Raw genomic sequence first — 14,404 nt, forward strand, 5'->3', positions numbered from 1 at the left:
ATATTTATTACTTAACAGCCTCAGTCGATTATCATTCGTGAGTAATGCAAACAAAACAAATTCGTGTTATATCTGTTATATCCTACTACAAAGTTAGGGATAACTTTTTATAAAAATAACTTTTTATTAGTATTTTATTAAGGAAAGTTCCAATTTGAACTCAATCTAACAACGTAATATATATTATATTTTGACTTCTATTTATTAATATATTTTTATTAATTAATGTGTCTATATAGTAAGCATAATGCTTTTAATTTATATTTATGTCACATTCATATTTGCTAGTCCACCAACATAAAGTTGGTTGTATAATATATAGACTTATAAACAAGTTCGATATCATTTCACATTACAGAGAAATTTTGGCCTTATTTATATATCTGCTAAACACTTATATTAGGCACGGACAAACCATTGTTTTATTGTTGTGGTCGGTCATGTAGACCCACAATATATTTTAGACAATGAGTAAACAGAAAGCACATAGTGTTAGTAAGGTGTTAATATGATTTTGCTGATGGCAGTAAATGATTAAATCTAACCTATGTTTTTTTTTTTAAAAAAACGTTTTTCACATTAGTGAAATCAAAGCCTTGATCAAATCGGTTCAGATTTATATAAACAGTGGGATTATGTAAAAGAAGGATATTCTAAAATGTAAAATTGCTGTTGGTATACGAGTCAGAAATCGACGGGCTTGTTAGTAATTAGTAAATATTTACTACCAGGATATACCTTATACTAAATTAGATTGAATATATGCTCTAAGTTGGGACAGTACTATGACTATCAACAATTTTTGATTAAATGATAATTGAGTTATACACCTACATCAAAAGTGTTTTTAATATAGGAATAAATATATAAATGATTCTTTAAAATCTGCAATTATCTAAACTTTTTCAACTCCCTAGCAAAAACTATTTAAAAAATTTATTATTACATTCCATTATTTAGTATGTACAAATCTGTCTATTATCTTTGACTAATCCTTATTTTTAAAACAATTATTTTATAAATTTTATAATTTTTTTTTTTAGGGCAAATAACCTAACAGTTCAGTTCCCTATTTTATAGTAATTTAACTTTAAAAGTAATTTTAATATTAACTCACAAATAAATAAATTTATTTACAATAGTTTATTACAATTTAAATGTTAAATCGAATAAAAATTGTTTATTGAGTCCAATCAGTTCTTAACTATTACTAACTACATTCGGACATTTGAAACAACTACGTGCACATTCTGTGTAAAAGGTAACCGGAATTTGCACTTTAAAAAAAATGTGCATAAAAAATCTTGCTACAATTTTTTATGTATGTTTAAGAAAGTTTCATTCAATTTTTTAAAAATAAATTTCTTCTAAAGAATTTTATTCATTAATAAATTTTTACGAATTTCCCTTATAATGTTTCAATAATTTCCTTATCAGTATATATATATATATATAAATCATTTGTAAATAAAAATTTGCAATTACCTACAATTGCGGAATGCATTAAAGCAATACTCAGAATAATAAAATTTTCTAAGTATATTTTATTATTATTATTTATTCTTTCATGGAAATCAGTTCATTATCATTAAATTTGTATTATTAAAATATTTTTTTTATGGTATGATATTAAAAATAATCCCAACACCTGGATAATTGCACCACATCTGCATGCTTATATATATTGTATAAAATATATGAATAAATATTCTTATCAAATAAAAAAGTTTAGATAAGATACGAAAGTTACCAGTTATATGTAGATATATTTATTTATTTTACTGTATATGTTTATTGTATAAATAAAATCGCCAAGGAGGAATTGCATAGGCAAATATAAAATATGTAAGGTGAAATAAAAATACAGGGTGTACATAAATTAATTTGCAAAATAAACTGCAGACAATAATGCTTTTTATATACTTTATATTTATACATTATCACGAACTGCAAACTAAAGATTTTTGCTATTTTTTAATTTTATTTTATTTAAATCTTTGCAGACACATTCCAAAGGCCAAAGCCACAGCAATTGCAGATACGCCCGAACTGAAGAGGATAGCGGAAAATACAAAAATACAGTCAAATGTGAAATACCACGCAGATTTTGAGAAGGCTAAAGGCAAATTTACACAGGTCAGTGGGTGTTTATAAGAAACGGCATGTCTAATCCAAACTTACACATACACATTTTATTACATTAAGAATAAGATTTGACTTGAGTTTGAGTAAAATTGCTTTTGGCAGCGTATATTTTATCTTTAACAAGTCTACATTTTTTAAATATTTAAGAAATTAGCACTTACATTGAAGAGGAACACTCATAACAGAAGATTTGTCTATATTAATGGCTAACTTTAAATTTTTGTGCGGGGTCTTTGACGGGTAGTTTGTTTAAAAGCAATTTCTTTCTTTAATATATAAAAATTACTTCTAATTACAAACCGCTCATGTTTTAATAAACTTGTAGATTGATAGATAACAACTATGATGAAAACAAGTTGTTAAAAATTGTTAATGAAATGTTCTGTGTAAATAAATTGTTATCTGGTTAATTGTAAAATTGTTGATTGCTACATTTTTATGCTATTAAACTATCAAAGATTGTACTTGTAGTTTTAGAATTACGCAAATTTCTTCTATTACTCAATTTATATATAGAAGATCTAATTTTTTTCAAATTCTCTTTTTTACTTTTTCAATGGTATTAGATTAATTTGATGCTGCTAAGCTCAAATCTAGATTTGTAGCAATAACGGATTTGTATGTTAGGTTAGGTTATACCAACGATCTAAAGAGATCCACTCAGCCCTATAGACCCATGATTTTACTATATATAGCATAATTCAGAGGCTTAGAACTACTTAGCACCTTTGGCAAAGCTTATAATGCTATTGAAGGGGAGGTCTTGCAGTTGCCTAAAATCTTCAAAAAAAAAGCCCCTAAAATGATAAAGCAGCACCGCGCATGTTTCAGAGATGAGAGGCACTTTTATCATTGTCTCCACAACTAAGACAGGCATGATTAAAAGGGATATTCAATCTTCAATAGAGCGTACAAATTTAAAAATTGCATTTTAATGAAGATTTTTTTTTTATATTTTGAGATACGAATATTGTGTCTTAAGCAAACTTGAACATTTTTGCCTTATGCATCACAATACAAACTCCCATCCTTCCTCAAAAATAGAAATGTGTAGCGCTAAGAGGATTACATTCTTCCATTAATACTCCATCATTTTTTATGTTAGGAACTCTTTTTCAAAAAAGAGTGCTATAGTTTTTCTGATGGTTTGTTTTTCATAAGGTGATATTAAGAAATATTTGGAAAATCCAACCTAGCGCAAAAAATATTTTTCTATTTATTTATAGTAGGATTGCTGAACATAGTATATCATATCAGGAATATCTATTCTACAAGTATTTTTGTTTCCATTATGTAAAATTTGAAAAATAAACTACGCTAAAAGCATGGAATAGAAAAATAAGGAAAATATTAATTGATTTCGGTAAAAAGACAAAAAAAAATTATTTCTCTTGAAAATCTATGTTTTCATATGTTGTTCAATACTAAAAAGTGCTAATGTATTAATCTAAAACCGAGTGACATAAATCAATAACTGTTCTCTTTCATGTTTGAAGTGGATATTATACTGACTTTTTTGAAATTCTTTTTTTTACTAAACAAATCATTGACTTATCTATTTTATAGAATTTAATTTTTTCGATAATTTTTAAAATAGTATTTATATTTTTGTCATTCCCCCTTTCTCATATTGCCATACAAATTAAATCAAATTAAATTAAATAATATTTGCTAAAGTAGTAACTTTTAAAATGTCTATTTGCTATTAGGTCGCCGATGATCCCGAAACATTGCGAATTAAACAAAATACGAAAATCATCTCGAATGTGGCCTATCATGGTGACTTGGAGAAAAAGGCCGCTATGGAGAAACAACGTGAGACCGCCGAAATTGCAGATAACCGTGGTAAGTTTGTGTTTATTAACAAAATCTCTCTCTTATAGCTAGTCTAAATGTACACAGAAGCTTTTTAATATAAAATAATAACTCATACAATGCGTAATCGTAATCGTATTGTGGCATATTAACTTTTTAATGTGCTTAAATCATTTTAATTATTTGTTGTTGTTCGTCATGATTTAAAATAGTTACGAAATCATTTTCTATCGTGCAATGCTTCAAAATGATGTAATATTTGTTCAAACAATTGTATTTTCACATTAATTTTGCTCGTTTCCTTCCTAAATCAAATGAAATGTTGTCTATAAATAAATATTTTCACTGGAATCAATGCCCATTTAACGTTATTATTCAATTTGTTATTTTTTTTTTATATCTTTTTATTGAACTAATCATTCGAAATCATTTACGATGTAGTCATAGAATGATTTTAATTGACATTTTAATTGAATTTAGAATGTGATAAAACCTATAACACATAATATTTCAACACTATATATTACTCATTAACCACATGCAATTACGAAATCCTATAAGGAGAAAACATATACTATATTATAATTATCCTTACACAAACTATTCAACTTTATTGTATTTTCTAATGTTTTTCATTTTTTTTACTTTACATAAATGAGTACATTTTCTAAGATTTTATCCCTTTCTTTCTATATATATATCTCTCTTAATCTACTTTTTCAATCTACACAAAATATATACTATGTAATCTAATGGTTAGGTTATGTTCGGAATGCGCGTGCTGACCGTTGTCAGCACTTCCACTCGGACATATATTGCCCATTGTGTTACCCTCAAAAATTTTGCCAGGAGAGGCGAATTGCTAACCTCTGTAATCCTTGTTAAACCATTTGGTTTTCCAGATGTAATCTTATAATAATAAATCTAATGTAATAGTTAATCAAATACTATATTTATACTTAGACTTCTCAAATCTCTTTAGCATATTTGAATTTTCTTTGAAAAGTGACACACTATGCATACCGAGAAGATATTTCTTTCGGGATATTTGATGTCTTGAACAGAATATTCTTGTACCTAACAAAGTTATTAATTTATTTACTTTATATATTAATACAAGAGAATCTGTTATAGTGGATTATTTTCCTAAAAGTAATTATTATAGTTAATTAAATTTGAAATATAATAGTGAAAATTTAGATTTGCTGAAGATTCTTCAGCATTTGATAAGAAATGACATCATTTAATTACATTTAATAATAATTCGAACCTAGTCCCATTCATGGAATTGAATTAATTTTATATATTATATTACAATATTTCAACCCATTAACAGATTATTATTATTAAAAGAGTAGACGTAAAAATTTCCCAACAGCCGGTACTGCGACAAAGCCCCTTAAAGCTTTGTGAATAAAGTCTAGAACTAAATCTAGAGAAGAGTTCTTAATCTGTTCTGGTGACAGAAATTCTTTATGAAACAGGTTTCTTCTGTGCGTTATTAAAGCTGGACAGTCACAAAGAATGGGCATGGTCGTTTCCTCATCTTCGAGGCATAATCTGCATTCTGAGTTAGCAGATAATTGTAGTTTATGAAGGTGAGATTTCAGACCATAATGACCTGTAATGAAACCCGTTATCAACCTTAAATTACATTTTGAGAATTTAAGAATGTCTTTGTAGGAGTACAGTGTTATCAGTGCTTTGCTTTGTCTGAGTCCTGAAAAGTTTACCCAATACTCCAGCCGCATATGATTTTCCATTTCCCAAAACTCCTCTGTGGCCCGGAACCCAGTAAAGGCTTAGCTTATTCCGAGCTGCAAGTGATTGCAGAAGCTCATAACACTCAAGGACCTGTTTTGATTTGAAAGTCCAAGAAGAAAGAGATGATATGAAACCTATTCTTTAGATATTTTCATTTTATTTTGAGTCATTTTCACTTTTGTTTTTTTTATTCCCTTCGTTTTTACATAATTTCTAATTCTACGATGCGAAATGGATTTTGTCCATCAACATAAATTGCCATCATTGTCTCTACATGTTCTAAAATGTTTCTTCAGTTTTTTAGTTTAAGCACTGACAACTTATATAAAGCCAACGCCATAGAAAATAACTGTAAAAATGCGAACGTTCCATCGTGGTTCTATCTACAATAACGTATCCTTTATTCAATTGTTTATTATAAAGCAAAGAATAAACTAGACAAGAAAACGGTGAAACTTTTCCACATGTAGAATAAACTATCAGGCCTATTCTGAATCGCAAGGGAATGGGAGTTTGTTCCCTGTTCCCAATTCCCCTATTCTGAATAAATTTGGTATGTTCCCTGTTCCCAATTCCCCTATTCTGAATCGCATGGGAATGGGAGTTTTTTCCTAATTTTGCACAAATTTTCTCCCTACCAAATTGTTGGGGACACAAGTTAAAAAAGTATTAAAAATGGTAAATTAAAAATAATTTAATATAAAAGTAACTGAAAATGATCAGATTTTTGAATATATTTTAGTAAAATTATTATTATAATAAAATTATTACAATAAATTTAATATTTTCAAAGTTTTATTTTTTGATTAGTTTTCCGAATATATTTTAGTAAATTTAATATAACAAAATTTTCATTTAATATATTTTATTAAAATTATTATTTTAATAAAAGTATAACAAATTTGAAATATTTAAATTTTTATTTATTTATTTTATTCACACGGGTTTTTTCCATTAATTAAAGTGTTAACTATTGTTTTTAAAACAATAGAAAAATGAAAGGAAACCAATTTCTGAAATAAATGGATTCCTAGAATAAGTTAAAATAAACTGCAATTATGTGCAGGTAAAACATTGCTTCTTTTTATTGTAAGATCTGCACAGGTATAAACTATTATTAGTTCATTAATTGAAGCATAAAGGACATTTCTATCCTAATTATATAAAAAAAGTAAATTATCATTTACGCAAATTTTATATAAAAGCAGTGAATGTTTGAAAATAAAGACATTGAAGAATTGATATCATAACGTAAGGTTTTTTTTAATTAGTTAAAAATTTAGAAAAGAGTTAAATTTAACATTTAAGTAACCAATAATAATAAATTTTTCGAATATATTTTAATGTGATATTTAATGTCTGACGTCTGATAAGCTCCTTCAGCAAAGAAACGCAAACAAGCGCACAATTTCACAATTGGAGCAACTGCAAACTGCTTCTTTGCTGGTTGTAGTTCCTCAGTAAGTTCCTCTAACAGGTAAATAAATGCTGGTTTATTTACTCTGTAATATTTTTGAAATCTATAATGAAAAAAAGTTTATTTTAAAACCAAATTAAATTTACATTTGTACTTACAAGAAATTAGGCAGCTCAAGTGGATTTGCTGCGTCTCTCAAGTTTCTCCGATTGATCCTCTGTTTCAAAATTTCTTGCTCATGTTCTTGAGCCAAATCCTCTGCTAATATTCGTAATGCAATTGAATGCATTTTTAAAGTTTTTAAAAATTTTTTATATAAATAAACACCAACAACTGCACAATTCTTTTTATATGTTTATTTTTCTCATTAAAATAAAAGTTTTTCATTAATCACTTATAAAATTATTTATATTTATTTCTAATAATTTGTGCAGCAAACAAATAATGCGATTTTAACATTTAAATCAACATATGATACGCAACTGTTTTTTTTGTTTTGCTCATTTTCTCACTTTTCGTCATTAAAAAGTGGCATGGTTGCCAAAATTTAACAAAACAAATTTGAAATTGTTGTTGTTCACGAAACTGCTGTCTCCCTAGCGATTTAGAATAAGGGAGCTGTGTGTTCGGGAACAGCGTGGGAATAGGGAGTTTTTTCGCTGGGAGTATTCAGAATAGGCCTGTATATAAAATTAACAAATGTACAGTTTCTCTGAGAGCAAATCACAGTAGCTAACTTTTCAAATAAATTGTAACTCAATGTGTTTTGAGCTTTTAAATAGTTGCCGATTTTGTGATTACCATTGGACATTCATATACATTCTCTGTGGAATGTTTTTCATTTTTAGCCTATGCAAACTATCAGTACATGGCAGTTAGTAGTAGTTAATTTTTCTGTAAGAGTTTGTTTCTCTAAAATCGTTTGACATTCTCATTGTATCTTGAATGATGGAAGTTATCTCCCTCTATTAGAGTTTTGGGACCTAGAATGTGAAGAAATATTTTTCGCTTAAATGTATGAAATTGCTTTTCGGCGAGTTTTTTATAGTGCAGTTCGTGATTCATAAAGTTATACCCAACACTTAAAGCATTTATAGATACATGTGATATTTTAGATTTTTGTCCATGAATTGAAACCAACTTAAATGTTTTTAAGTTTTCTTAAGCTAAGATTTGCAGTCATATAACACTTTTGTACAACTAATTAATAGGTCTACTTCTACCGCATCCTCTACAAGCCGGTCTCCTAATTATAATTATTAACTACTCTAAATTTTTTTTTTCAAACCGGTGAAACTTTTATTTAGTGTAATCATATTTAGACTTGGAAGATACATAATTACGATAATAATTATACCAATGATGCATTGACGCAACGATGTATGATGCATTAAACAAAAAAAAATTTTTAAAGAGGAATTGTGACGATGTTTTTTTTTTTGAAACTTGTGGAGAAGTATAATACTGCTTGCGGTTAAGACTTATCATTCATTAAATAATGACGGTTTATTTTTCACAATTCTGCCAATTGGTATTAGATGTTAGTACATTTTGCAAATCTTTTAACGATTGCTACAATAACAAAATCCAACCCATAAACTATACAAAATGTTTCACTCTATTAAGAATTAATTAATGGTATTGTTTTTAATTTCTAATGTATTTTGACAATTTTTAACCATAATAATATCATAAACATATTATTTACAAAAACATATACAACACAAAACACTTATAATTACATTTATGTTTTTTTTTTTTTTTAAATTTTTTTCATGATATCTTACTTGGTTTTTTGACATGACACCACCCTGTTTGTGTTCTTTAATTTATCATCTTTAATCCTACTACCAATCACAACATCTCCATCATTTAATTATGATCATCAACTTTGTTTTTATCATCAACATCAAAATTCACAATGTGCACATTCGTTCATTGTAACCAAACATTAAACCACAACAAACTCAATAAAAATAACAAAAATAACACTTCAACAACAACAAAAACACTTCATAAAACTCGTTAACTAAATACAGAAGAATCAGAATATTTTTCTGAAACACTTGCGGCTGAACAATTCTCACAATATGCTCCAATAGTAGCTACAACAACAACATCAATGATCACAACAGAACCACAGTTGTCGCCGCCGTTGCCACCACCACAACAACAACCAATGCACTTACAACATCATCACATGCAGCAACAGCAGCAACAACAACAACAACACCATCAACAATATATGCATCAACAACAAACATTACCACCACCACCAATACAACACCAACAATATAATACGGCAGCAATCACACAAAGTAGTCAAGCAGCAGCAGCAGCAGCAACAACACAAATATATAATCAACAAAATCATCGGCAGCAACAACCCATACAACAGCAACAACAAACACGACAATTACAACACCAACAATATCAACAACAGCAACAACAACAACAATACCAACACTACCAACAACCACAAGCGCTGCGTCAGCAACAACCACAAACACAACCTATTAAGCAAACTTCTCATTTATATCCTACTGCAGATTATCACCAACAGCAGCAACAACAACAACAACACCAACTGCTACAGCAGCAACAGCAGGTGCCACAATCTCAATATCAACAACCCAATAACAGTTATAATCAGCTACGTTCAAGCATCTTGCAGAATTCGCATCATCCAACCGGCGCACTTCAAGCTGTGAATGATGTTAATACGCCCACCTATGCCTATGATCAATATGACAACAACTACATACGTGCCAGCAACAACAGCAGTAATAGTGCAGTGAATCCAGCTACCGTATATAATAACAACAATGGCGGCTTAAACTATACTACACCACAAACACAATTGAATGCAACATTAGCGCATCACAGCAATGGAGTTATAAGCAACGGCACAACTAGCAGTAACGGCGTAACCGTTGTTAGCGGCAATCCGAGCAACTCAAATATCGGCAAAATTGCCGATTATGATCCTTTGACCGATGGTCCACGTCAAATACCAAACACCGGTAGACAAAGTACCACACTTATCTATAGCTCAGATAGCCGCGGTTCTGGTGAGTTTCATCATGTAAACATGTATAGAGGCATGTGTGTAAAAATTGTAAAAACATTATATGTGTGTGTATGTATGTACTGTGTATGTATGCCCGGTGATAGATAACGTACCTAAGTAAACTACTCGAAAACATTCGTAATTTGTGTGTCATGTAAGCTAGACTTAAAAATATTCTTGGCAAATTGCTTTGTTCAGTAACACACAGAAATTTTTAGATATTTTATTATATATTTTAATATTATATATATGATTATAATCTATTATTATAGGTTCCAATTCTGCTTACCCAAAACGTATTGGCTCGGTAGCTGACATTGATCCTGCTAATGGCATTTATGGGTCTCTAACTGCTGATAACAATATTACAGCAAATCATCACCAGCAAATGCATCATCAAAACCAACAACAAAATCATCAGCAGAAGCAACAGCAATACTATCAGCAGATAAATAAGATGACCCAACAACCAACACCAATGCCGCCACAGCAACAACAAATGCAACAGGCTCCTCCACAACAACAAAAGTCATTAAAAACCAGTTTGGTTAGTATTTATAAAAATATATCATAATGTAAAGAATCATCCATCTTCATCATGAAACTTAACCAATCCATCTTCAATATTATCTACTATCTCTCCACTCATTACAATAATATTGAAACAATAATAGATTTTAATATATTATTTTTTAAAAATTTTTACTATCAAGATATTACATATCCGTATATAATGAAAAAGAATGGATGATTCTTTACAGTTTCTTTCTGTAAACGAATCTAATGTATTCTCATTTAGAACGAATATTTCCATGTATTGAAAGCCAAATGTTCCTCAATGTTTTCTATTTTTTCAAAAAGACATTAGTATTCGAAAAGAAGGGGTCCGTAAACGAAATGTTTAGAAATATTACAAATCAAAAAAAAAATTTCAGGAATTTATACATTTTCGGAGTTACATTCGGGACAAAATTTTTTTATATCAGTTTTTAAACTATCTGTTGATACCTAATAAAAAAATCGAAAATTTTGTAATTATTTTACTTTTTCGCTATTCTTAGAAATAAAAGTAAAAAATAAAAAATAATATATATACATAACTAACTAACTTTTTAATGTTTTATAATTTAGTCAAACTCAAATGCTAAAAGGTTTTGATAGTACGGCGCACACTTATATTTTACATCCTATTCTCACCTAATTTAACTCACTCCTCTTTTTTATATATATATATATTATTATATGATTATAATAATTATAATATTAATCAAAACTAAGCTTTTCGTTTACTACCTTCAGTTTCCATAATTACATTTTAACAGAGACATCTTGTACTAGTTGAGCACTTGAAAATATTAAAGCAAACAATAGTAAATATTTATATTAGATTAATAAAATGTAGAAATATATAATGAAGTAGTCTTACCTTTGTCTTAAACGTTAGGATAACCTTAGAACGACTGTCTCTTTAATATGTGATCATATAATTGCTTTTTCGATTTCCATATTTAAAATTCTAATTTTTGATTTAATTTCTTTTCAATATCCCTAATGAGTGCATCAATGACATTCTAGCGTACCTTAAAAGAGCTCTGTGATATAACAATGAACTGATTTTTTGAGATAAAACGAGCCCACCTTCTATAACACAGTTTGCTATAGTCTTTTGTCTATCTAAATATTATTTTATTTTTTGTTTAATCCTTTACATTTGAGACTCGATAACTCCATGAATGACTCGATGGAGTACCTTAAAATTAGAACAGAAATATTTATTTTTAAAGTCAATTTAATTAAAAGTGTGTCCAAATTGTAGTGTTATATAGATTGAGATTACACTATACATATATAAAATAACTGCTAAACAATTGTAAATCCAATTGTAAAATAAATAATAAATAAATTTCAAATCATAATTCGTTATAACCTATATATTTTTATATATAATATTTCCTTATATTTTATATAATTTTTATTATGATAACGCCATAAAAATTTCGATATTAAGGTACCAATATTAAAAATTTTCTACGCAATAAGAAAGCCCAGGAAAACGATCAAGAAGATTGTTAAGATACATAAGAATATAATTTTGTTATTTTTAAAGTAATAAATAATATAAATATGTGTTGTATATATATATATATAATGTATATAATATATAATATATATAATATATGTATGTTTTATATATATGGTTTTTAAAACAGTCTACCTATATATATAACCTAATTATTAGATTGTTCGGAAAGCAATTTCCTTTTATTTTTTAAATTATACCCGATTTTCTGAACTTGTGTTGTGAATAATTATATTTTCACCAATTTTTTTTGCACTCTAACAAGTATTAGAATAATACTACGTTCATATATTTTCTAATCTTTACTGGCGAACACTGATCAAAATCATTTTTGGCATGCTTACATCCTTATTTCAGATAAAGATTTTTTTGTCTTTAAATGTTATAAATACCAAAACAAGCAATACACATGTTTTAGATCTCTTAGATTAGAATATGAATATGAAAAGAGCTATTTATGAGATCTACCATTATCTTCTTGGGTCATTATGCCTTTTCTATTGATCAATTCTGATCCTTTTGTTTTAGTGATTAATTCAATTCCTTCAGTTTAGAAGTATACACTACAAAATTTAACATATTTTTTAATAGATGCTAAAAAAAAATTCTTTCTAATTTTCCTGAAACAAAGCCGGTGCCGGATTCACAGATTAATTTGTGTGTTCTGAAGGATATCTAAATAGACGAGCGATACCATGTGATAGCACTGCATTTGAGTTTCACATTTGGAAACGACATAGTTATTCGTAACAAGTTATTACTTAGCTATATATAGGGAGGTAATATCAGGTGGAGGCCGAAATAGAAGAAATTATTTTATTTTATGACTAATTATATTAATCCTTTATTAAAAGTAGAGCTCAAAATGTAGTACTTTATTGGCATCTAACAAATTCAATAAATTTTAGCGGCATATAGATACATAAAAGACTTTATTAGTTAGTAATTTTAAGTTAGCTAGCATATAAGTTTTAGTCAGTTAGTAATGCTTGAATCTTACCTAGAACACTCTTCCATTTTAACCCAGTGATGTTTGCTACATAAATCTTATTAAAGAATTGTACACTTCCAAAGCCTTTATATAAGATGTGTCTTTGAGTAATAATAAATTAAAATAAATCTGTATTATGAATTTTCCAATATTATCATTTATAAGGCTCCTTATCTAGTAGCTTACTTTTTTAATCTGTTTTAGAAGCAAAGCAACATTAACAATAAACAGAGATTAAAGGAAAATACAGCTGGTAGGTATAGGGGTATAATACTCAAACAATTTTAGGAATTAGGAGTAATCATTTTATAAATTAGGAACAAAAATATAAAAAATATGTAATACAATTTTATGCATTTTAAACAAATTTAAGATAACACATATATTAAATTGTTAATAAAAAAAATAACATTTAATACCATATACAAATTCATACATTAACAATAGCTCAGTAAGACCCATTTGTCCATAAGTACTGTAGTTGTGTTCAAACTAACACTAAAAAACATTAGAATAACATTAAACAATAACTATATATTCATCTTTTTTTAGCGTGTCTATCGGGCTCTGTATGACTATGAGGCACAAGATACTGATGAAGTCAGTTTTCGTGAAGGAGACGTTATTTTCGAAGTTGATTCCATTGATTCCGGCTGGATGACCGGCAGAGTGGAACGTACTGGCAAAATTGGGATGTTGCCCGCTAATTATGTGGAGCAGGCGGTTATTTAATAGGGATTCTTTTATTACTGTTGTTGTCACCATGTTGTTGTAATAACTGTTTTTATACTCTATTTAATATTTGTATTAATACTTTTTATTAACATATTTTTAGTCGATAACAATAATGCTGGTACAATGAATAATTATAATACTTACCGAAATCCCCCAAATTCTCCACCCCCATCCTATCCAAAAGAAGAACAAAAACCCAATAAGCAAAACAAACAATCACAAGTTGAACAGGACTTCTATTACTATTTCAATCAGGTTTTCTAGCAAAACCAACAAAAAATGAATACTGAAGGAATTCCTTTTATTTTTCCCACAAACATAAAATAATTTAATTAACGTAATTAATTTTTTTTTTATTTAAAATTTTAAATTTAAAATTGCATAAAT

At 28.1% G+C, this 14,404-nt stretch overlaps 1 protein-coding gene across 1 annotated transcript in view; it reads left to right on the forward strand.

Moving 5' to 3' along the window:
* The window catches only part of LOC119678690 (LIM and SH3 domain protein Lasp-like), a 21,303-nt gene extending 7,053 nt beyond the window's left edge, over positions 1-14,250 (forward strand). The window contains exons 3-8 of the mRNA XM_038090670.1: positions 2,004-2,136; positions 3,855-3,990; positions 9,181-10,212; positions 10,484-10,758; positions 13,835-14,053; positions 14,118-14,250. Coding sequence (XP_037946598.1) covers positions 2,004-2,136; positions 3,855-3,990; positions 9,181-10,212; positions 10,484-10,758; positions 13,835-14,014 — 1,756 coding nt within the window. The 3' untranslated portion in view covers positions 14,015-14,053; positions 14,118-14,250. The remainder of the gene's footprint in view (positions 1-2,003; positions 2,137-3,854; positions 3,991-9,180; positions 10,213-10,483; positions 10,759-13,834; positions 14,054-14,117) is intronic.
* The last annotated feature ends 154 nt before the right edge of the window (positions 14,251-14,404 follow it).

The sequence above is a fragment of the Teleopsis dalmanni genome, chromosome 1 (assembly GCF_002237135.1).
Source record: "Teleopsis dalmanni isolate 2A chromosome 1, ASM223713v2, whole genome shotgun sequence".
Classification (NCBI taxonomy): domain Eukaryota; kingdom Metazoa; phylum Arthropoda; class Insecta; order Diptera; family Diopsidae; genus Teleopsis; species Teleopsis dalmanni.